A 22,548-nucleotide genomic window follows, 5' to 3' on the forward strand; every position below is an offset into this window, starting at 1 on the left:
CCAAGCTTGGTAAGATGTGAGAAGGAGACCTCCTTAACGAGATTATCATCTCAACTGCATCTTATGGGGTTTCTTGTACCTTCCTCTAAAGCATCTGGTGCTGGCCCCTGTCAGAGAAGATAATGAGGCCCATTGACTATGGGTTTGACGCTGTATGGGAATTCCTATGAAAGGCATGGCCCTGGTAGCCTCTGTTTAGAGCTGCCCATTTAACATTACCTCACAAAACCAGCCACTGTGATAGCCAGGCCTGCTGGTGTGTCCAGCAGATAGGTCAAGAATAAAATGGGCCAGAGCGACTGAGCTGTCTTCAGACACCTAGGTCACAGTTGAGGCACCGCACTTACCTGTGCTGTAAACTGCTCCCTGGATCCCACATTCTGGAGCTTTTACTGCCATCCTTGTTAGCAGCAATAAAACCAAAATTTGATATCCTGGCCATAAAAACCAGCATTGGTAATAACCGTGACACACGTGGTGCCATTTCAGTCTTAAAAACCTAGATTAATATCTTCAGATGCTGGCATTTGTCTAATACAATTTAAAAACTAAACATTTGCAATGCTCAAGTGGATTCCGAACATGAGTTAGAGGACACTAACTGCAGTCGAGATGTTGGAGTGTGACCTGGGTGTTTTTAATTTAATGCAAATTAAATACGTTGTGCGGTATCCATCTACAGAAGAACCTCAGAGTTACGAACACCAGTGTTACGAACTGACTAATCACCCACACACCTCATTGGGAACCAGAAGTACACAATCAGGTAGCAGCAGAGAGGGAAAAAAATAAAATCAAATACAGTACAGTACTGTGTTAAACGTAAACTATTAAAAAATAAAGGGAAAGCAGCATTTTTCTTCTGCATAGTAAAGTTTCAAAGCTGTATTAAGTCAACGTTCGTTTGTAAACTTTTGCAAGAACTCTAACTTTTTGTTCAGTTACGAACGTTTCAGAGTTACGAGCAATCTCCATTCCCGAGGTGTTCGTAACTCTAGGGTTCTATTGTATTGCACAAACAAGTTATACCATAAGGTGGCACTGCTCTCTGTACCAAATAGCTGGGCCCTAGCATCCTTGTATCTGGAAGAACTTTCTCATGCTCTGAAATTAAACAATTAAAGCTAGGCAAGTACTGGGGGGGAAAAAAACACCCACATTCCAGAGACTTTTTAAACAACTTTTGTTTAACTGCATTTATGCTCCTTGTAAACGCTCTAGCAAATCCGTTTGCTGTCGTGAATATCTGCAGCAAAGGCAAACTATGAAGTGAATATTGTAGTCTATTGGCAGAATGCCAAGTTCAAATCCACAGATCTATGTAGGTTTGAATAGCACTGTAGGACTAGGGCACCTCAACATTTAAATAATCCACACATAATTGTGAGCATTTGCAGCAGAAACCTGATTATAAATTACACTCATTCCGTCAGGGAATGGAAGTGATATCACGTGACCTGTGCCCAATCAAAAGACATCTTGGACTGCGGAGATAAAATACTCAATTCAGCATTTGCAGCAAACTGTTCCTGCAGTTCACTGTTGACTGCAAAGAGTGTGCCCAGCTCTGGAGACCAGGCTGGAATGGACTGAAGCCTCATCTATGTAAGCCAACGAAGACATTGGCAGATACCATCTTGTCCTCATAAGGATCAAAAGGAGATGAATGTTTAGTCCAAGTTTTTATTGTCTCCTTCCTGGAGGGTACATACAAATCAAGCAGGACTCCGAGTTCCTCCAAGGAGCCCAGAATGAGGTTAATTCACATGCGTTTAAAAACAGCTCTTCTATCAGTACTGTTACACTGAAACATTAAAAGCAAAAAATGAAGATTTTCAACCATACCCTAGCGCTAGTCACGTGTAACATGGACGTACAAACAATGTTATGGTGCGTGATATGTACAGTTATATTTAAAAGACACAGGCAATGCAACCTCCACGAGGTGTCTGCATGCCTGGGAGGGCCGCTCCGCACAGTTGAGAAGGAAAAGGAGGAGCCTGTTCAGTTTTAGCATCGCAACCACAGTGTTAGGCTAAGAAGAGCAAAAATGGGTGTGGAAGGATAGCTCAGCGTCAGCAGGGCAGGCTGGGCCAATGCCATCCAACCAACCCGGCATGATCCAGGGTTGAGTTTCTCTGGTTTTTTTGTGCTTGGGTAGAACAAACCCTGGACCAATTGCTCTGTTCTGAGGTCATGGCTGCAGGCTGGCTTTTCTCCCTGTTTGAGAGCGTAGTCTTGTAAGGGGTGCAGCTCCACAATTTAGGAGGAACCATGGTTCAAATTCAGTTCTGGTGCAAGCAGATGCAACCTCACTGATTTCAAATGGAGCTAAAATGCTTATGCTAGAGCTGTATTTAACCATGGTAAGAGGATGGACCCAGAAGGATCAAGTGGGTAGAAAATCTCTCTCTTTCCATCTGGGTCTTTTAATCCTCTGAATCCAGAAATCAGTTCTCACCCACCACTGCTGACTAGGTATTCTCTCCTGTCCCAAAGGAGACGGGAGGAGGATGGCAAAGGGTGAACGTGTACTTTCTTTGATTATGGAAGGGAGAGGAGGTAACTGAGGTCCTGTCTACAGTATAAGAGGAAATAGTGTTGGCAACAGATGTGTTAGAAGACTATTGTAGCTAATAGGGTTTCCTAATCAGTGTGAACAGGGGAGTTTCCTTGAGAACCCTCTGTTGGGTTTAGTCTATAGTACTATGTAGCTCAGCAACGTCCACACTGCTCAGAATTAAAAGAAGTGCCACCTACCGCTTGCTGCTAACACCATTTCAATGGCTGTGGGGACAGAATCGAGGAGCTGCCAGTTCCCACCACACGATGGGACAAAAGTGGCTGCCATCCTCCACGCTGAGTGGCAGGAGAAAAGGAGATGCAGCCTCTCACACGAGTCTTAAAATTATCTCGGGTTTGGATTAAAATATTTTCTAAAAAATAATTGTTTTTTTCTTAGCCAGCCCCTAGGAACAAAAATCAGTGCCAAAAAAAGTTACAAGACCTGCAAAAGATTTTTATATAAAAACCCATGCAAAACCAAAAAACCCTTCTAAAAAAGGCAAAAAGTGTGCTGTGTATGTCTGTTCTTTGGATAGTCGATAAAACCACTGGTGGAAAGAAGATACCAGCAAAAAATAATACAAGGACAAATTATTCTACTTATTGTGAACTCTCTAATACCTGAGACCATCCTGGCTTATTCCAGTAGCAAAGGGACTGCAAGACAGGTGAGGGGAAGCGTGTGTTGGTCTGGTACCGTACATACCAAACAGGTGCTACAGACAGTGTGGGGAGGATGCCGTCACAGGGCGCCAGGGTGAAAAGCCCACCCGCTGGGACTCTCAAAAGAAAGCTGGAATCACTAGTGGTTGGTATTGCATTGCTGCAGGAGTGAGGAGCATCTCCCCACTTTGCAAGGTGGTTGTGCGCGATACTGAACAGTGGATGTGCCTGTGTTCTGTGTATCTGGACAGTGTACTGGTCTTGTTATTCACACCTCACTAGTTATAAAAGGAAGCCCTCCAAAGGCCCTCCAATGACTTAAAATAACCCCAAGTTGGTACAAATAGGAATCAAAGAAGAACCCACCCCTATGCACAAAGCTGCTTCCATCTTCAAATTGGCATCGGCTGTCATGCTGGAAATGGCAGAGAGCCGCATCCAGCCCCCCAGGCGGGGGAGGCAGAGAGGTGGCAGCACCTAGCCTGTTGTATCACAAGCCAGCTGGAATCCCTTCTCCACGCTGGGGATGGATGGAGAGAGGGAAACCATGTTTCAAGCAAAGGGCATGAGGGAAGTTAGTTTGGAGAATAGAGGCTGTGGGCACCATCTCACGTGCACTTCAGAGAGGAAGACTAAATGTGAGCAAAAGCTGCCAGATGATACAGGAGGGATCTGCAGAGCACATGGAACATGCTCTGGGCTTCCAGCAACCATCAGCTTTTGACCTGCAATTTGTCCTTCAGCCAGAACCAGCTCCAGATCTCTCCTGTTGGCTCCTGTCCGTTCTCTTCTCCAGCAAGAGGCCTTTTTGTTTCATGCACTTTCCAGTTGCCTTTGGTTTCCATTGCAGAAACGCTGTTCATGTTTTCATCTCTTGTAAGTTGCTCAGGGAGAGCACGCATTAGGCTGGGAATTCGTTGCGGTAAGGTCTTATATGCTCATCGTTGACAGAAAGATACGTGGCTCGCATGCTGGGAGAGTACTGTGGAGGAGAAGAGGGAAATTAAGCAATATGTTCTGCCTACAATCCGTAATCAGGTGAGCTGCTCAGCAGTAGAAGCTGTGCTGCTGAACTTGGAAAGGTCTGTTTAAGACCCCAAGTCAGTAAAAGAGCAGGTTTCAGTTGCAAACCCATCTATCTGAGGGTTTTATTCTGCCACCCATCACCATAATATCTGGGCAACTTCCACATAAAATCAATAGCAACAGTGAAGTCCCAAGTGGATTTGGGGGAGTCTCTACGTTTTAATTTTTGAGTTAGTCCTTTATTTATCGGTCAAGTTCCTGTGATTAAGAGAAATTTGATCCTATTTATGGGCAAGTTTCCTCCTCTGGATGAAGTGAAATCTAAAGTGTTATCTGTAAAACAAGAGATTTTATGTCTTAATATCTGATTTTACACCAATTCTAGAATTTCTTTTTCACTCTGCTGGGACAGCGAAATGAGATTAGTCACATTTGTTTTCTGATTTTCAGGCCCTAGCTCAGAAACTGAACTGTAAATATAGCAGGGGAAATTCTAAACCCTAATTAAAAAACTCCAACGCTTTCCCTTCAGTTCTTTAAGCCATAAGAAACCCTAACAGACCCAACAGCCGCTGGGTGTGGAGGTCTAAGCCACCCAGCAGTCCCTTAATAATCAATGGGTCTATTCCCCTGCATCATTTGGTATTTCGACCACCTAGGAGAGACAAGGAGAAGCTGATTTAGGTGGCTCACAGATCATGGTAAATGGAGGAGGAATTGATTTTAAAGTATTTTGTTCTACTGTTATTTTATTATGGTAGCACCAAGCAGCCCCAGTGTATCCAAACGTTCCTTTTAGATTCACATACTAACTGTGCTGAGGTGATGGGATTTTAATGAGGAGTACAAAAGCCTTTGTGATTGAAAAATTGAGGAACCGTCACTCATTACAGTAATTTTGCCCTGACTATGGCAACACGTATCAGTGCTTGGTTTCCATGTCTACCAAATACGATTTGGACAGTGGCAAGCTGGAGGACAAAGGTGTACAGCAGCTGGGATGACTCCTCCTTGCAAAGAACTTCGCCCTGCCGGGCTGCCCCCCAGAGCAGAACACACTGCACGTGCAGTTGGACAGTATGTCCACACAAGAGGGAAAAGGCACAAATGCGACGCACAGAGGTGCCCAGCGGCACAGAGTGTGCGCACCATTCACTGAGTAAGGCACTGTGGGAGAGGATGGAGGAAGAGGACTGCACAGACAGACACACCAGAGACGGTGTGCGGGTGCCACAGCTCACAAGACTCCCTCTATAGGACACAAGTTTGCCGGCTGACCTTCTGTTGAATTATTAGTACATGGAGATTAACGGTCCCAATTCTAGTTCCCATAGAATGAGACAGGCAGTGGGAAAAGGTAACAGAAAGCTGCATCAGCACTAGCCTGCGTCACACTCACCACCAGACTAGCACCGACAGTTCCATCAGTGGGAGCACTGGACAGCTAACCCTGCTCTGAATAATCCTAGACATAGCCTAGGTCTGTCTTCATTGCAGAATTAACAGGCTCTTACTCAGGTGTTGCCCCTCTCCCATCCACACACAAAATTCACTGACCCCAAGTTCAGTGGGGCTTCCAACCCAGGCTAGCTGGCTCGTCTGGGGCTACAAACTAAAATTTGTACTGGTCACCTGCCCACTTTGCAGTATGGACACAGGCCAAGTCATTCAAGTGCTTACAGTCCTCCAGTGCCTTCCCACAATTCCCCCCGTTTGCCCAGGACAGACAAGTTCTCCCACAATTCACTGTGAATGAATCAGAACGTCTTAGCTCACTGCAGCACACAGAACCATGCGATACCCCAGAGGTCCTAAAGATGCACACGGTAACTCGGGCAGGGCTTCGCTGTGTGGCTGCTCACACCCAGGCTAGGCCAACCTGGGTGTCACTCGCCCGAGCTAACTCTGCAATGGGACATGAGCAGTGCTCACAGAACCAGGGGGACTGGAGCTGGCTGCTCTGGGGCAGGTGGGAGATTTGAAGGGAGAGGCTAGAGCAGACAGAGCCTCAAGAAATTCCCATCCCAACAACAATGCAAAAGGAAATTCTCTCTAGCCATTTAGTTTAAAAGGGGGGGAGAGGAAGGAAAAAGGTCCCCACCAAGCCAAGGCGTTAGGGAAGATTATTCAGAGTTTGTTATTTTGGAACTCAAAAGCCCTTCCTCAGGGATTTTAATTAGACTGTTCGGTGCGAGGATGGCAAAGAGCCAGGAGAGGCATGAGCTGGCCACAACGGCCTAGCGCCTAGCCATAGGCTACTAGATAACCCGCCCGGGGGCATTACAGCCAGAGATGGAGGTGTCTAATGGGATTTCATGGACAATGCCCATGGTCTTCAAAGGGGGGCGGGGAGAGGGAGAAAGCAACCAATGCACAGAAGAGTTAATGATGATGCTATCAGGCTGGAGCTTAACGATTTCTAGCAACCACTGAAAGGCACATGTGCTCTGGAGGTCTGGCTGGGACCTCTTTGGGCAGAGTTGAATGACAGGCCTGCATTTCAGCCATTAACAGGTAGCCCTTACACCTAACTGACACTGCTTAGTACGAAGTGCTCTCGCAGGCTAATCGCAAGCCGCCCTGGGCAGGCGCCAGATCTCCCTAGTCATCTAGGGCACTAGGTAAATAGCAACCATGTCTGAGCTGTTCCAATGATGGAGGCTGTAGCTCACTCCAAGGGGCATCACCCTGGCATAGCAGTTCACTCCCAGAAGACGCTGGTGGGGAGCAGCTCTGAGGAATATTGGCCGGGCAAAGAGGATCAGATACTTGGTTATTTTCTAAAAATAGAAATGCCAACTACTGCCGCTACTACCACCTCTTCCAGCTAGATTTCCTCCAGCTGGGGTCAACGCTCATCCTGGCTTCTGGTCGTATTTCACTCAGACCAGGCAGGGAGTAGACTATTAAGGCAGAGAGAGGTGGAAGTAGCAGTGGGGGAAAAAGCATCCCACTTTTTTGTGGAAAGGGCATTTTGATGGAGATTTTCCAAACAGCCCCCTGATCTGTTTCAGTCTCTGGCTCTAGTTAGTTTCCCTCCCTGACCTAGGAGCACAAGGAGGGTGTATTGAAGAACTCCAGTGGGTTGAGAGAATCTGGGAGCCCTCCACACAATTCAGGCGGATTCAGGCTTTGGACTAGAGTTGAAATACACAGAACCCCTGGGTCTGGCTCCAGAGCGCCTACAGTCAATGGTTTCCCATTTCCGTTCCAATGAAAGCAAAAACACACACAAAGAAAATATGTATACAAAATGGAAGACAGGACAGCTAAAATGATGGACGTTATGAGGGGAACAAAATGACCATCTCAAAACAGAAAAATAAAAAAAACCCAAAAACTTACTCTTGATGGGCAACATAGCTCCAAAATAGTTGATGCAAAAACAAAGCAAACATTAGCAGGCAAGATGTTTTTAAAGAACATTAAGCCAAACACTCCAGGGAAACGCAGACACGTTTTGGTTACAGTGAATACATTTTAAAAACGTCTTGGGAGAAACCAACAAAAAAAAAAAATAAAAAGATCAGAACCAAAGCAAATGAAGAAAACTTTAGTTTGTCTTCTGAGATGTATAGAATGCATGACTCTTTTCCCACAAAAGCCAGCGCAGATTAGAGAAGAAATCTGTTAACAAGTTAGATATGGATGCATTTGTTTTTAAATATGGCACCAAGCACAAAGCCATGACAAGATACAATAAAATGAAGCCATATGACGTATCGGTGATGTAGCTGGAGTGCTGTGGGTAACGAGTCATCTGCTTTTTCATGAGCCATTTTCTCCCTCTTGCTCAAGTGGCGTATCAAGAAGTTCCGCCTCCGAGTCTAAAAGGTGGGACTTCCTGTCACAGCCTTACATTTCCGACAGTGCTGATTCCTGGCTTGGGATCATCATTGCCAGAGGTGCCGTGTTCAAAGGACAGGGTATGTCCATTAATGCCCAAGAGCAAGAGGGATTGGAAGAGGAAGCGTTCACGAGCCATTGTCACTAGCTCAGCAAACGAACCTCTCTGGTTTCGGAAGAAGTGGAAGGATTCCCCATCACTTAGCAACACGATTAAAATAATAAAAACTGAGAAAGCCAAGAGGCCCTATTATAAAAATGACTTGGCTTCAGATGCCCATCGTACCGTAGGGGGAGGAGAGCCTCTTCCAATCAACGGGACATTTTCATAGCGCGGGTTTCCACCAAAGAGTGCAGCTTGGTTCCTGTGGGGAGATGGAGTAAAAGCCCTTCAGCGATGGAGACCACAAGTTGACCGAGCACCACCCCAGAAGGATAAGTCCACTGAATGGACCAGATCTCCCAGGACTCGCGTCATGAGCAGCACCAGGGGGAGGAGATGCCAATTCCCCCTCTGGTGGGTCAGAGGTCAGTCATGGAGTAGGATAGCACACCTCCATGCAAAGGGGATCTGGGACACTCCAGAGCCCTCTACAAACACTGGACTGGCCCAGAGGTTCTGGGACTCGTTGGAGGAGGGAGGCAGGGGGCTGTAAATCAGACAAACAGTGGGGTCGAGAACACCTTCAGCACTCATGGATGGTTGTGGGGAGTATTAATAGTCTGTGGTTTTCTAGCACTGTGCACCCCATGGTCGGAGAGCACTTTACACACTGACACCCCACTTCCTATCAGTCCTCTCTCTCTTCTACTGAGGGGACAACTGGGCCAACAAGGAAAAGTGACTTTCCCGAGGATGGGGACTCAACAGCCAAGTGGGGCACAGAACCCACCCCTCCCAAGCAGCAGTTCCCTGCCCCAGGACAACCCCCCAAGCGCTGAGCCTTCCCCCAGGGAGAAGTAAGCAATGAAGCAAGACACAGTGAAGGAGGGGCGGAGAGGCAAGGGGGCTACACCAAACTTTCCCATAAGCCTTCTGCCTCTTCACACCAGATCCGAGCACAAGACTCTCACCCTTCTGAGCTGGAAAGCTGTATAGTCCCCGCCCCGGGGAAAGGGGTGCTTCTGTCGATGCCTTAAGGATCTGCTCTAAGCCTCCCCATAGCCCCCTGAAGCCCCTCCAAGCAGCAGCCCCAGTGCCGCTAGCTGTCCTGCCGGGGGAAGGACTGGAGACCCCGAGTGTGCCGTCTCCACGCCCAGTTCCCATTGCTCAGGGAGCTGCAGGCCAGTCCATGAGCACCAAGCCCGCAATGGCACGAGCTGCCCCAGCACCCTGGAGGGGTTCCCAGCCCCGGGGTTCCCCAGTGGGTGAGATGGGGATGGGGAGTTGAGGACGGAGCAGCCTTACATGTACTCAGACACTGGGGCATTGGAGATGGTCTGTGCCGGCGGGTGCAGGCTGGTCTGGCTGCCCAGACTGCTGCTGTAACTGCAGAAGCTGCGGAGCTGTGCGCGGGGGGGGGTTGTGGGTGGCGATGCGACGGGCCTGCGGGTTGAAAGGATCTTCCTCATCAATGTCGTCGTAATCCCGATCCCTGGAAGGAAGGAGGGGCAATGCGGCCCTTTAGCCACCCTCTGACAACGCCGGGACCATGGCCCAGCCCAGAGGGGCAGCCCCCGGGGACGGGAAAGGGGCCTCTCTCTGGGCAGTCTCAGCACAGGCACCGCGACGAGAGCACAGCCGTGGAGTCTGAACCCGGGGCGAGTTCGCCCAGCCTTGTCCCCGATCTGTGGAGAACAGGACCCTCAAATCCGCCCTCCTCCCGCCAGCCCCACACTTCATCGGGGGAAGGCAGGGCCCCAGGGCTGGGAGAGCTGGCACAGGGCAAACCCACGGCAACTGGACGCCATCACTTTGGAGGAAGGAACAAGCCAAGAGACATGACCCGGTACTGCCGCTGCCTGAAGCGTTCAGGACCCAGGCCCTGGGCATGGCAGCGACGCTCCCGGGATTCATGAGGAGCCAGAGGCAGCCAGGGTGCCAGGGAAGGGCGGCTCAGAGAGCCAGCTCCTAGGGCAAGGAGGCAGGCGGCCATCCATGGCACTGAGCCAGATCACCCACCCTCTGTGGGTTACGTACTCCCGGGTGGTGCCTGGCCAGCCGCATGCAGCGTTACAGCCCGGCTCCCCAGACTGGTGGGGAGCTCAATGACTCCCACCGTCCGCCTCGAGCGAGCACCAGCGGCGCGATCCCAGGATTGGACTCACCTGTCGGCAAAGTGCTTCCAGGCCCGCGGCATGGCACAGATGAGCGTGGAGAAGGACGTGGCGGCCAGCAGGGAGAACAACGCCAGATAGAGCAAGCCCTCCACCCCATCGTAGCAGATGCCCATCAGCCCGTCCAGGTAATCCTGCAGTGGGGACAGACCACGCAGCCTTGCTCCTTCCCCCCGTGCTCCCGCTGGGCTGGCAGGCAGCACAGTGCCAGCCCCAGGGTGAGCCACGTCACGGGAGGGAAAGCACCCCCTCCCCTGACGCCCTGGCAGAGATGCCCCACCCACCTTGTGCAGGCCCCGGCAGTCCAGCATGGCCGTCAGCTGGTGCAGGCTGGTCTCGGAGGAGTTCAGCAGCTGCTGGATTCCGAGCAGGTCTTTCTGCGGCCAAGAGAGGAGGGGCAAGGCAGAGGCACTGAGGCCAGCTGGGCAGCTGGAGGAGCTGGCAGCACAGGTTGGGGGGCGTGGTGGGTGGCGGGGGAGGCAGGGGCAGGTGCACGCCGCACCTCGGCCCGGGGGAGCCCTGCGTCTCCCCTAAACGTGGCGGTTGGGGACGTGGTCTGTATGGAGCTTTGGGAGATAACCACCCTGCCCCAGCCACAGCTGAACTTTCACCCCCAACGTCTTGTGTGTTCCAGAAACCTCTGAACTGTTCTGGCCTCGGCTGCGGGATTTCGGGTGGGGCTAGAACGCCTCCCTCGTCCGTCCGTCCCTCCCCCCAGCTCTCAGCCCAGGAGGAGCCGTGCCCGTCCTGCAGAGCGGCTGGGGAGAGGGCAGCCAGGCACGCTGCGGGCTCAACACTGGGCACAGAAGGCGGGTGGCATGGCATGGGTTTCAGTTCCAGGTATGAGAAAGCAGGAGCAGCCTCTCCTCCCCAGCGAGGCACTACTGCCCCGGATCTGAGTGCCCAGCGCTGGCCCCGCCTTACCTCGGCCGTGGGGAAGAGGGGCACCGCAAACTGCAGCAGGCCCTGGATCTGAATCTGCATGGTGGTGAGCGAGCGCTGGTAGATGGTCAGGGCCTGCATGGCAGAAAACAAGACCTAGCTTAGGGAGTTGTCCATGCCACCCGCAGGAGGGCAGGAAGAGCAATGCCCCACCCAAGCCTTGTCAAGACCCAAAGTGCAAGCTGGGCATTGTAACCCTGGGGAGTCAAATCCAGCTAGTGCCAGCTACACCTGTAATGCAGATCCCAGGCCCAGCACAAGCCTGGGAAGAGAGCTTGATGCCTTGATTTTTCCACCCCAAGGTGCCTACGTGGACATGTCTTGTGGCTGTGGTTGGTGCTGGCAATGCATGGAGCACTGGGATACAGGGTATCGGGAGCCGCATTCCTGCCTCAACACCCAAAGGAGATACTGGGCTCCGCACCTTCTCCACTCTGGTCCCCCATCGTAGGCAGAGTCAGCCCCTCTCCTCCCACCCCCCCGCAAGCACTGCAAGGGGGAACACCCAGGCATGGGCTTTCCAGCGCCGGCCTCTGGTGAGAAGGCACTAGGCCGCGCTGCAGGAGGGGAGGGGGGTCTCCGTACCTGCTGGAAGGGGTTGCTCAGGTTCTGGCTGCAGTACAGGTAGTAGTGAACCACTTCTGCAACGCAAGCACAAGGGGAGATGTCGGAAACCAGGGTGACAAGCAGCTTGCCCCTTGTGGGTGCCTCTCACCCAAGCCAGAGAGATCCCTCCAGCCCTCCCAGATGCAACAACCCTCCCCAGCACCAACAGGGTCCCAGGCCCCGCGGCCCCGGAACAGGGAAAGCAGCGTCTCTGCACAGGAGCCTTTGCCAAGAGAACCAGTCGCCTCTCCGAGACGGGGACGGGCTGCTCTGCTGGTGGCTGTCTGCCATGGACGGCACTGGGCCAGGTCATGCTGCAATGTGCCCGCGGGTTTCAGTTCCGCTCCAGGTGGGGGCCTACCTGGACAGAGCTGCCTCTGCTTGCATCAGGGCTGAGGCGAGCCCTGCAAGTTACACGGCCCCGCCTCTTACCCCACTCGTCCACCCACTGGCGTCCCCGCAGGCACCAAAGCCACACCACGCCAGGCACACTGGGCCCGTGCCGAAGCGCTACGCACAAGAAAGGCAATTCCGTCACCTGCACGGAGATCGCCCCGAGTTAGGTTCATGATGAACTTGTCCGGGGCGACGCAGAAGTCACTGGTGCCCTGCAAGAAGCAGAGAAGACACGTTGACAGCATGGCCCGGTCTCTCGGAAAGAACCCAGGCCAGGGGGCAAAACAACAGCGGGGGGGGGGGGAGCACGTAGCTAGGAGCTGCCCCCGCCCCATCAGCTCCACCACACACAAAACTGGGCCCATTTTAATAGGTGGTGGAGGTCCCATTTTACAGCTTCTGTCCCTAAGCAGGGCTCCCCATGCCCCGCACAGCGGACACCAGCCCATTCCTAAGGCCTCTCCGAACCACCCAGAGCTGGGTGCTCTTTGCACACGCGCTCCGGCACTTGGGCGGCCCCTCCCGCACGGCGCAGCCAGCTTGTGCACACAGGGCCCCGTGCCCTGCGTGGGGGGGGAGTGCCCCTTTCTGCCACGACCACCCTCGGGATCTTGCATTTCGTCCCAAGCACTGCAGGACAAGACCCCCCGGCCCCGAGCAGGGGGCAGGTTCCCGGGTAGGGAGGGGAGGAGAGAAACCGACGCAACAGACGCCACATCCCTGCGCCTCCACGGCTCATTGCCGCACCTGCTTGAAGCACAGGAGAGAGACGGGGATTTGGCGGCTGCATGCCCGTCAGCGCCTGGCGCACAGGGCCCAGCTATTAGCAGGAGCTGCTTGCCTCCCCTGGGAGTGGGCTACAAGCACCGAGCAGCTGCTTGGTGTCCTAATGGGATCCAGGCCCTGAACTCCTCCCGCTCACACCCACTTTGCAGCACACACTGTGTGGACAGACAGACAGCCGGACTTCAGCAGCCAGCCAGCCCGCCGCTCTGTTCCTTCTCACTCACCACAGCCGCAGAGGTGTCCACAGCCAGGGAGGCCCAGCTGAGGATGAGCGTCACCAGCCCGCAGCACAACATCCTACATGAGAAAGGGAGACAACTAAGTTACGGGGACCCGAGATCTCCCACTGCCCAGGCCAGGGGACCCTGCGAGGGCAGGGGCTGTGGTGTCGATTGGATAGAACATGGTCTGGGACTCTGCCACTGACTCACCAATGACCTTGGGAGAGTCACTGCTCCGATTCCCCACTGCACCAAGCTGCACAGGGGCCTTGCATGCTTACGTGAGCAACTAAGGAGCGGTGGCGGGGTGGGGGGGAGGGAGGGAGCGCTGACCCCTGGGCAGAGTGGGGCTCTTGGTGCTGTAGCACCGTCCATCCCGCAGGTGTGTCAGGGCCCCTGGGCCAACCCAAGGGAGGCAGGTGCAGGGCCAGTTCCAGGCCTGGGGAAGGGAAGGTCCCCATCTCCCCTCCCAAAGATGGCAGCAGCCTCGGCACAGCGCAGGAGGGTAGGGCTGCACGGGCAGTGCCCACCCCGCGCCAGACAGTGGGGCAGAGGTGGGTACTCACATGGTGAGGAGGCACCTGGAACGCTTGGCCAGCCCCAAGCAGGCGATGAGGCAGATGATCAAGTCCAGGATGAAGAGCAGGAGGTAGGAGAGCCACCTGGGCCCAGGGGAGGAAGGGGAAAGGCTGTCAGAGTCCTGCAGCCAGCCACGCCCCTGGAGGGCCATCTACCCCAGAGCCAGCCGCACTCCCCTGGAGAGGCCGGCACACGAGCTGCAGCCACAGATGGGAGCCTGCAGCATCGCGTCTCCGCAGGGAAGCCAGGAGACGGGGTGAGATGGACCCTGGCCTGACCCAGTCTGGCCCTTCATACACTCAGGTTGGGGACGGTGGGAGCCCTGTGGTCTCTGGCTGCCCAGCTGGATCTCAGCCTCTCCCCTCGATGGCAGCAGACGTGCACCCGCAGCCCTGACCCGGCTGCTCTTCTGTTGTGCCTGTCGCACCCTTCACGCCTCTGCCATCGTGGCTGGTTTCCGAGCGAGGGCTTCCCCAGGGCCCTCCAATGCACAACCCCCGCCCTGCGCAGAGGCGGATGGGACGGCGCTGGCTCGGGCAGGACAGGTGTACGGGCTGCCCACGTGGGTGGGGATAGAGACGCATTTGGTCCCATCAAGTCCAGCACCCCAGAAGCAGGCCAGGTCAGCCCTACGTTCGACCCCCAGGGGATGGGGTTTCCTCTGCTCTCCCTTGGGGGGGGGGGCAGACTAGCTCAGAGCGGAGGCACCTCCCCCTCGAGGTTCAGCCTAAACTCTCTGTTCCCTGGGTCAGACGCTACATCGCTGAATATGACCCAAGTGCACTGGGCAGGGACGGGGCTGAGCTCCATGGGGCGTGGTGCATACACGCCAATTACAGCCCCTGGGCGTAGCCAGTTCCCGACACAAGGCAAGGCCTCCTCTGAGCCCCCCCAAAGTGGGGCTGGCAGATACGGTTGCAGCAGCCCTCGTGGGGCAGACGCGGTGCTGCAGGCTGGGTCTGTGGGGAGTTAGCGGGAGCGCTGGCGCGTGGGGAGCACGCTGTGTCTCTGGCTTGCTCTCCCCCGAGGCGCCGGAGCCCAACGGGTGCTCTGGTTTCATTCTGGCTCGTTAACCCTGCAGGGGAGGGAAAAATCAGCTCGTTTCCGCTCATTAGAATCACTGCCACAGCCAAAGGAGCCAATTAAATTCCTCAACTCCAGCGCCGCGGGGCACACGCTGCAGAGAGCTGCACTCACGGCTCTGGGATCTGCTCGATTTCACAGCTGGGATGGCTCGGGAGCTCCTGCCCCTCCCCCCCCAATATTCCCCCCCCCCAGTCTCCTTCCCTAATGTGTTCGCAACAGGACGGTGAAATACAATCGGCAGAGCCCCCAGTTCAGATCGTCATCACTGCAGCAACCAGCCAGGGCACTGGACAGGAATTTACCCTGGCACGGCCCTGGGCTCCTCTCCTACCCAGCCCCACAGTGCCATGCTGGCCTGGCCCAGGCAGTGCAGTGCAGACCCCGATCCCCCCCCCCGCTCACCTGTAATACTCCACGTAGCCCACCTGGCCGGCCACAGCAGTCAGGTCACCGCTCACGTCCTGCCAGACCGGCAGCCCTGAGAGCTGCCGGACGATGTTGCCAGCCATTTGCTGCAGGAACTTCAGGGTCTGCACGTAGTCGCCCCGCATGGCGAAGATCTCGTTCAGCCGAGCCAGGTGCTGCTCCAGCCCCACCTTCATCTGCACCGTGGTGCCCGAGACCTGCCCCGGGGAGAGGAGCAGGAACAGTGAGCCTGCCACGGAAACAGCCCGCATGCTGCCCCATCCCATCCAGCGCTGGCCCAAGGTAACCCCTGCAAGACAGACCCCGCGGGCGCAGTGCCCACCTCGGCGGGCTGTGCACAGATAGCTCTGCAGCGATGGAGAATCAACAGGGAGCTGAGGAGCAACCAGAGCAGAGCTCTTCCCCATGGGGCAGGTTCTCCCTGATCTACAGGGCAGGTCACAGAGCCCCAGGGACCCGCCCGGTGAGTCCTTGGGAACGGGCTCCCGGCATGACTCAGTGCTCGTGCCAGAGCATCTGCTTCTCTGCCTCCCCGGCGCCCAGCCCGCCCTGCACACGACCGGGCCGCCCCGCCTGCCCCGGCCAGGCCAGCGCCGCAGCCAGCAAACTGCAGCTCCTCATGGAGGCAGCTCCCGCCCCGGCGTACAGTAATCCGGCAGGAACGGGGAGAGTGCCGCGCAGGGGCGCAGGGACGGGGGGCAGGGCTGCCAACAGACCAGCCTGGCAGCACTAGGGGCTGCCCCATGCTAGCGAGCGACTCAGCCAGGTCTCTATAAAGGGCAGGGGGACCCTTGTTTCCAGCCAATGGCACTTCAGGGGCCCCTGCTGGGGCTATTTGTAAGGCCCCCTTCACCCCGCAAAGCGGGAGCATTTGCAGGTTTAAATCCAGCCCCTGCATTAGCTCTGTAAAGGCCTCCCCGAGCAGCAGCGGATGGATCAGTGCGGCCTGGGGGTGCGGGGGGGGGGGAGGGGGGCAGCAGGGCTGGAGCTCTGCGCTCCCCAGTGCTAGGTGAGTGCTCATGCAGCTCCGTGCACCCTGGGAACAAAGGGGCTCCTCATACAAACATTTCCCCCACGCTGACCAACCCAACCCAGGGCAGGTCGAGTCGCCCCAGTGGCAAAACTGCTGTGCCCAGGTCACCATGACGGAGGCAGATTTTACAGACAGCTTGGCGTGGGCAGGAGAAGAAAGGCCTGGCTGGTCGCGTCATGGGGCTCCCCCAAGCCAGGGCAGATGCCACACCAGCTCCTGGGGGCGGAGCAGCTGTGCCTTGGGGGAATTCACCCTGTAGGGAGCAGCCCCCTCTGCAGGGAAACCTCCCAGCTGGAGATCTAGCAACACGGTGCCACGGGGGAGCGGTTCTGCAGCTGGGGTCTGACCTAGATACGTCACTCAGCTGACTGCAACGCTGCTTCCGGCTCTGAGAGAAGCAGGCCGCCCCAGCGGGGCTGGCTCCCATCTCCACGCGGCCTGCACAAAGGCGCCGTTCTGTGCTCCCCGGACGCCAGGCCCAGCACGAGGAGGCAGGACCAAAGGCTGTGACACTTTGCAGCTGCGCCAGGCGCTCCGGGACCCGGTGCTCCCCCAAACAGAGGGAGACAAGACGGGATGGCATCACTGCCCAGGGCACTGCCGAGTGCTTGTGTTCATGCACCCACGGCATCTCCAGGGCTGTTGTGCCCAGTTAACAGAAGCAGCCCCTGATTTTGGGTGCCTCTGCCCAACCTGCAATGCCCTGGGCCTGGTTTCCAGAGCTCCTGCTGATTCCAGCCCCGGCTCTCCGAGTTGGACCCTCGGCAAACCCAACCCGCTCAGGGGCTGAGAACACTTGGGAGCTTTGGCTTAGGCCACTCGTGCAGGTCACATGGTGTGTCGGGGAAGATGCGAGGCACAGAACCCAGGAGTCCTGCATCCCCGTCTCGGCTCACCCCACAAAGTGGAGACAGACACCAGAGGGGGCACTAATGCCCGGTTATTTCTTGCTTTATCTGGCTGGTGCCCTGCAATCAGCCCCGCGCTGCTGCTGTCCAAGGCAGTCCAGGTGCCCCAGCTAAGGGGGCCCAGGCCTGCTAAGCACAGAAACAGCAACCACCACCTCGGGCACCGAGCTCGGCCCTCCTGGGCCCAAGGCCAGTCCCGACAGCCTGCAGGGAAGGCAAGTACCATACTGCTCTGCAGCAGCCAGGGCAGGGCATGCCACCTGGCAGGAAGGCTGCCCTCCCCTCTCCCAGTTCCGTGGCCAATGGTCCAGAGCCTGCCAACAAGAATCTCCACAGGTGCAATCCAACAGGGGCTGGCACAGAAGGGCACTGTGCCCTTTGCCCCACTGCTGGGGATAAGGATGGCAGAATATGCACGGGGGGAGCAGGCACAAGAGACCCTAGGGGATTCCCAGCCACGTTCCCGAGAGCCCCGTGGCCCCCAGGTACATTACCGTGGGAACGAGACTGTGCCAACGCGCTGACTTGGCCGTCAGCGGCGTTGCAGCTGAGCCAAACTGTTTGGCCAACGCCTCGCAGCCCTAGCCAGCAGCTCCTACTCCGGTCCTGGCCCTGCTCCTTCACCCTGCCTCCTGCTGGTCTCTCCTGCCTTCCTCACCCCCCAGCTCTACTGATGCCCCGCGATCCCCACCGCTGTGCTCCTCATGAGTGGTGACTCTGCCGGGCAGATGTGCAGACCCTTCCCGGCCTCTCTGGGCATCAGGACAGACTATTACAGGTACGGCCGTAGCGCCAGGAGCTGCACAAACAGATCCCAAGAGACGGCGCGAAAGCTGTCTGGGGCGGGGATTGAGTACGAGACAAGAGACAACAGGTGGATCCAGACACATCAGCGGGGAGCACAGCGCGCCAGCACTGGCCGGCATGATGCACAGTGCGCTCAGCTCACCAGCTGTGCAGCCGTTGCCCAGTTTTCCCGCTGGCCTCAGAGCAGGGGGGCCTTCCGTGGAGGGCGGGGAAGGAGGATGAAGAGGGAGCTTTGTGGATGGTCACAGGGAGCTCCTCCGAAGCACCAGGGGCAGCGTGGGAGAAAGCACAAAGGGGCACTGGAGGTTGGGCTCAGGGGCCGACAGCGACTGAGAGGGAGGGCGGAGATAGGCAGGGAAGGGCTTTGAACGTGGAGACAAGTAGTTCCGTGTGATGTGCAGGAGAAGAGGCGGCCGGCGGAGGGATGCACAGAGAGGGGTGCCACGGACCAAGCGCCAGGCTAGGAAAAGGATCGTGGCAGCAGCATTCGGAACCGAGCCGAGACACCATTTGCCAAGGGCAGAGAGGTCGATGCAGTGATCGAGATGCAAGCTGGCGAGCGCCTGAGTGAGAGGTTTCGCTGTGTGGATGGACAGGAAAGGCAAGGCCGCAGCTCAGGGACATCAGGCAGGGAGAACTGGCGAGATTTAGACACAGGCTGGATGGGAGCCGCTGGCGAGGGATCTAAGGTGAAGAGGACACCCAGGTGCGGGCCTGAGTGACAGGCAGGATCAATCGACATAGGAGGTAGTGGGGAGAAGATGATGAAGAGCCATGCTGAGCTCGAGTGGGTGGCCAAACACCCCTGGGGAGCGGTCAGAGAGACAGGGCTAGATTTCGTTTGGCCAGGAGACAGGCTGGAGCAGAGGCAGATCCGTGCGTCATCAGCACAGAGATGGCAGCTGAACCGGGGTTTGCAGATGAGATCACCCAGGTGCAGAGGGAGGAGAGACGGGGATGCAGGACAGGCCCCAAGGAACCCCCCAGGGCGCCGGACAGGGGATGACGAGGATTCTCTGAGTTACCCCCTCTGCCACGCCTGGCGCTGGTGGCTCTCCAGAAGGCAGCACCGAGGCTGGACGTGTCCAACGCCGGGCAGCGCAGCCTTGGCCTAGTCCGTCTCGCTGGGATAAACCCCTGGTTTTTCAGAGGTTTAATTCCCAGCCAGCTTAGCAGATGCAGGAGGGAGCTGCCAGTGCAGCCCCCGCAGCGGAGATGCCAGCTGATCTCCGTAATCTCTGGAGGAACACAGCTGTCTCTTTAAGACAAGGCCCGTCCAAGAGACCCACCGGTTATATCACCCGAGCAGCTTACAAGAGGAGCGAGGATGGAAAAACAGCCAGTTTCCCAGGAAGGCCAATAGCTTCTGGCCCAATTTCCTCGGCCTATTGTATCCCGGGAGGCCAGCACTCCAGCAGGCACGGTGAATGCAGCAAGGCCACGGCTGGTGGGAAAACATGGCCAGGCCAAGCACAGGCAGGAGAAAGCCAGCGCGTCAGCTTGTAAAGTAATGCTGGGGCAAGAACAAGGAGCGGGCACAGTTCACTAGTTTGAGTTGGAGGGAAGGGGGAGCTGGAAGCCAGGACTCCTGGGTTCTGTTTTTGGCTCAGTTGCATGGCCCAGCTCAAATCACTTTCCTGCTGTGCCTTGGTTAAGGATACCCACCAGCTCTGTGACAGACCGAGAGCCGGCGATGGTTTCTTCTACATTAGAGACTCATGCCTGGCGTCCTGCCGAAGCCCCACGTATCTGCCTCCAGCCACCCAAGCTAAGGAACTCGGAAGAAGCATCTCGCCCCACAAGGGGCAGTCCTGGGCTCTCCCGAGGCCACAACGACTCACCCACCAGCTCCAGCGCTTGCCAGGGAGAATGGCCAACGGCAGATGCTTCGGATGCGGGCGGAATACCCCACAATGCACCTGTGCAGCTGACCTCCAGCAGGCCCTTACCAGTGTGTCAATCCCGGAGAGGGTGTGGTTGGCGTTGTCGATGGCATAGATCAGCTGGTACACCCCATCGTTGGTCTCGCTGTTCCCATAGAAGCCGATGCCGACTGCAGCACTATGGACAAGAGAAAACACAGATTAGAGGAGAGGGAAACGGCACAGCTGGCTCCAGGTGCCAGGGGCACATTACCCACTGCTGGCCTGGCACTGCTGTAGCCCCGGGCCACTGGCTCTGGCCAGAGGAAGGCAAATGAAAGGCAGCCCTCTGAGCACCGAGTTTAGTGTGTGCACGAGATGTGACTCACCCCAGCTGGACAGGCCTCCTGGGGGGAGCAGCCAGTCCTGGGCCTCCGACACGGGCAGCTAATGCCAGCTGTGACAGCGACACCAGCCCCCTAGGAACTGGAGCAAAGCTCCCGAACTCCTCTCACCCCAGGGCCTTGCTCAGTCCTGGACGTGGTAATCCCCTAACTGCTCGCCAGGGCAGCAGGGTCTCTGAGGGTGCCATGGGGCTGTATCCGGCCAACGCCCTCCTCCAGCACAGGGAGTCACCAGGAGAAAGGTGGCTCAGGGCTCGTTAAGGGCTCGGGGCGAGGCTAGGTACAGGGATGCTCCTCCCAAGCAGCTCTACCATCACTTCTCCCTGCCCACCCTGGCAGCGTGGCGGGAGGATGGTGGTTCAGAGGCATCAGGACTGAATCGCCCTCGGCCCTAGAAGCCGCTGAGATGGGGGAGGGAAGGTTTGCCCTGTCTCTGCTCAGGCCGTACCTGCTCTGCAAAGGGAGGGTGCTGCCCGTACACACTGCTGGAGCACCCCCCACTGCAGACCTGGGCAGGCCCTGGTTGAGATCCCCTCCCCCCGAGCTCCCCTTTGCCCCACAGCTGGGACTCCTGGGGGGGGGGGGGGTGTCATTTACAAGAATGGAAAAGGGAGGGACAGCTGGAGGGGGTCCAGGCTTGAAACAAACTCAATCCTTGATACAAAGCCATCAATAGCTTTTAGTGCAGCCTGGAGCCGCCTGGCGCCTGCAGCCCGGCCAGGGATCTCGTCCCCTTCCCCTGCCTCTCTCACGCCCTTCCACAGCCACTAGGACATCTCTTGCTCAGCTGTACAAAGTGAGAGGGCCCCATTCAGGCCACAGGCCGGGCAGAAGCAGGGTATGAGACACTGGGCACCTGCAGAACTGCCAGCGCTGCCCTGCACACCCCGGCCCCTAGTTCGGGCACTAGCCTAGAACCTGGGAGACCTGGGTTCACTTCCCTGCTGTGTGACTTTGCGTGACTCACTTGGTCTCCGTGCCTCAGTTTCCTGTCTGTACCAGCCCAGCCCCGCTGCACCAGGGTGTTGTGAGGATAAATTCATTGGAGGCGCTCAGACACTGCAGCGACAGCAGCCACAGAAATACCCGAGACTGGGCTCGGCACGAGCATCCAGGTGCTTAAAGGCAGAAGCGCCAACAGCCCCGATTTGGGTCCCAGGGAAGGCAGAGGTGCCCCGCTGGGGCACGAGGCTGGCTGTGGGTGAGAGGAGATTCTCTGCTCATGCTGGGGCTTAGCGAAGCGCGCAGCCAGACACACAGGCTGGATCTGAAGCCAGCCCCAGCGAATGCCGCGAGATTTAGGCCGCAAAGCCTGGCAAAGCAGATTAAGAGAATCTGTCAGAAAAGAAACACTGCCTCCGATTAAACCTGCTCCTTGGTTAGTCCCCAGGAGGGGACAAGGAGCGAAAGCTGGGTCTCCTGCTCGCCCCTCCTTGGCCCTGCGAGCCAGCTGGCCTCAGGGACCCAGTGCAGAGCCCAGGAGCCATGCCACATGCCCCAGCTCGTCAGCGCTGCTGCATGCCCCACAGGTACCCCCAGCAGCGTCGCCTCCACATCCAGCCAGGTCCCTGCCTCCTGACGGAGAGCAGGGGCATTTGGTGTTTGCTCCAGCTGGGACATCTGGGGGGCTAAGTGTCAACTGCTGAGCCGAGCCGGGATGACGAAGGGTTCTACGGGCTTTGCTCGTGCCCCAGGTGCTCAACTGGATCATTGGCACACTTCTCCCTGCCCCTAACAGATCCATCGTGCCTCCCCCAGGGTCCTGCGAGGGCAGGCAGGGATGTCTCGTAGCACTGGGTAGCCAGAGAGCTGGGTTCTAGCCTCAGGTCCGCCGCCTTGCCCGCCCCAGAGAGGTGAAGGGAGTTTCTGCTGGGACGTTGCAGGGTTCTGAGGGCCTCCCAGAGGGAGTGCAGGGCGGTATTGTGGCATACGGACCTGTCTTGCAGGGGCACGGCCTGCCACATGGGGTGAACCCTGCAGCCAGGTGAAGTCCTGATGCAGCTCCCAGCCAGGGAGCACGCGCACCAAGGACGGGGCCCCCGATAACACCACGCCTGGCAGCTCCTGTGCCCTCTGTGCGTAGGGTTGGCTCCAGCTCGGCTGCTGGGACCGAGA

At 56.6% G+C, this 22,548-nt stretch overlaps 1 protein-coding gene across 1 annotated transcript in view; it reads right to left on the reverse strand.

Moving 5' to 3' along the window:
• Positions 1-1,669: 1,669 nt before the first annotated feature.
• The window catches only part of TTYH2 (tweety family member 2), a 43,490-nt gene continuing 22,611 nt past the window's right edge, over positions 1,670-22,548 (reverse strand). Inside the window, 13 exon segments of the mRNA XM_037914254.2 lie at positions 1,670-4,210; positions 8,387-8,465; positions 9,509-9,624; positions 9,626-9,695; positions 10,369-10,511; positions 10,662-10,754; positions 11,302-11,394; positions 11,905-11,960; positions 12,464-12,533; positions 13,332-13,404; positions 13,895-13,990; positions 15,396-15,616; positions 20,117-20,228. Coding sequence (XP_037770182.1) covers positions 4,130-4,210; positions 8,387-8,465; positions 9,509-9,624; positions 9,626-9,695; positions 10,369-10,511; positions 10,662-10,754; positions 11,302-11,394; positions 11,905-11,960; positions 12,464-12,533; positions 13,332-13,404; positions 13,895-13,990; positions 15,396-15,616; positions 20,117-20,228 — 1,303 coding nt within the window. The 3' untranslated portion in view covers positions 1,670-4,129.

This window comes from Chelonia mydas, chromosome 14 (assembly GCF_015237465.2).
Source record: "Chelonia mydas isolate rCheMyd1 chromosome 14, rCheMyd1.pri.v2, whole genome shotgun sequence".
Classification (NCBI taxonomy): domain Eukaryota; kingdom Metazoa; phylum Chordata; order Testudines; family Cheloniidae; genus Chelonia; species Chelonia mydas.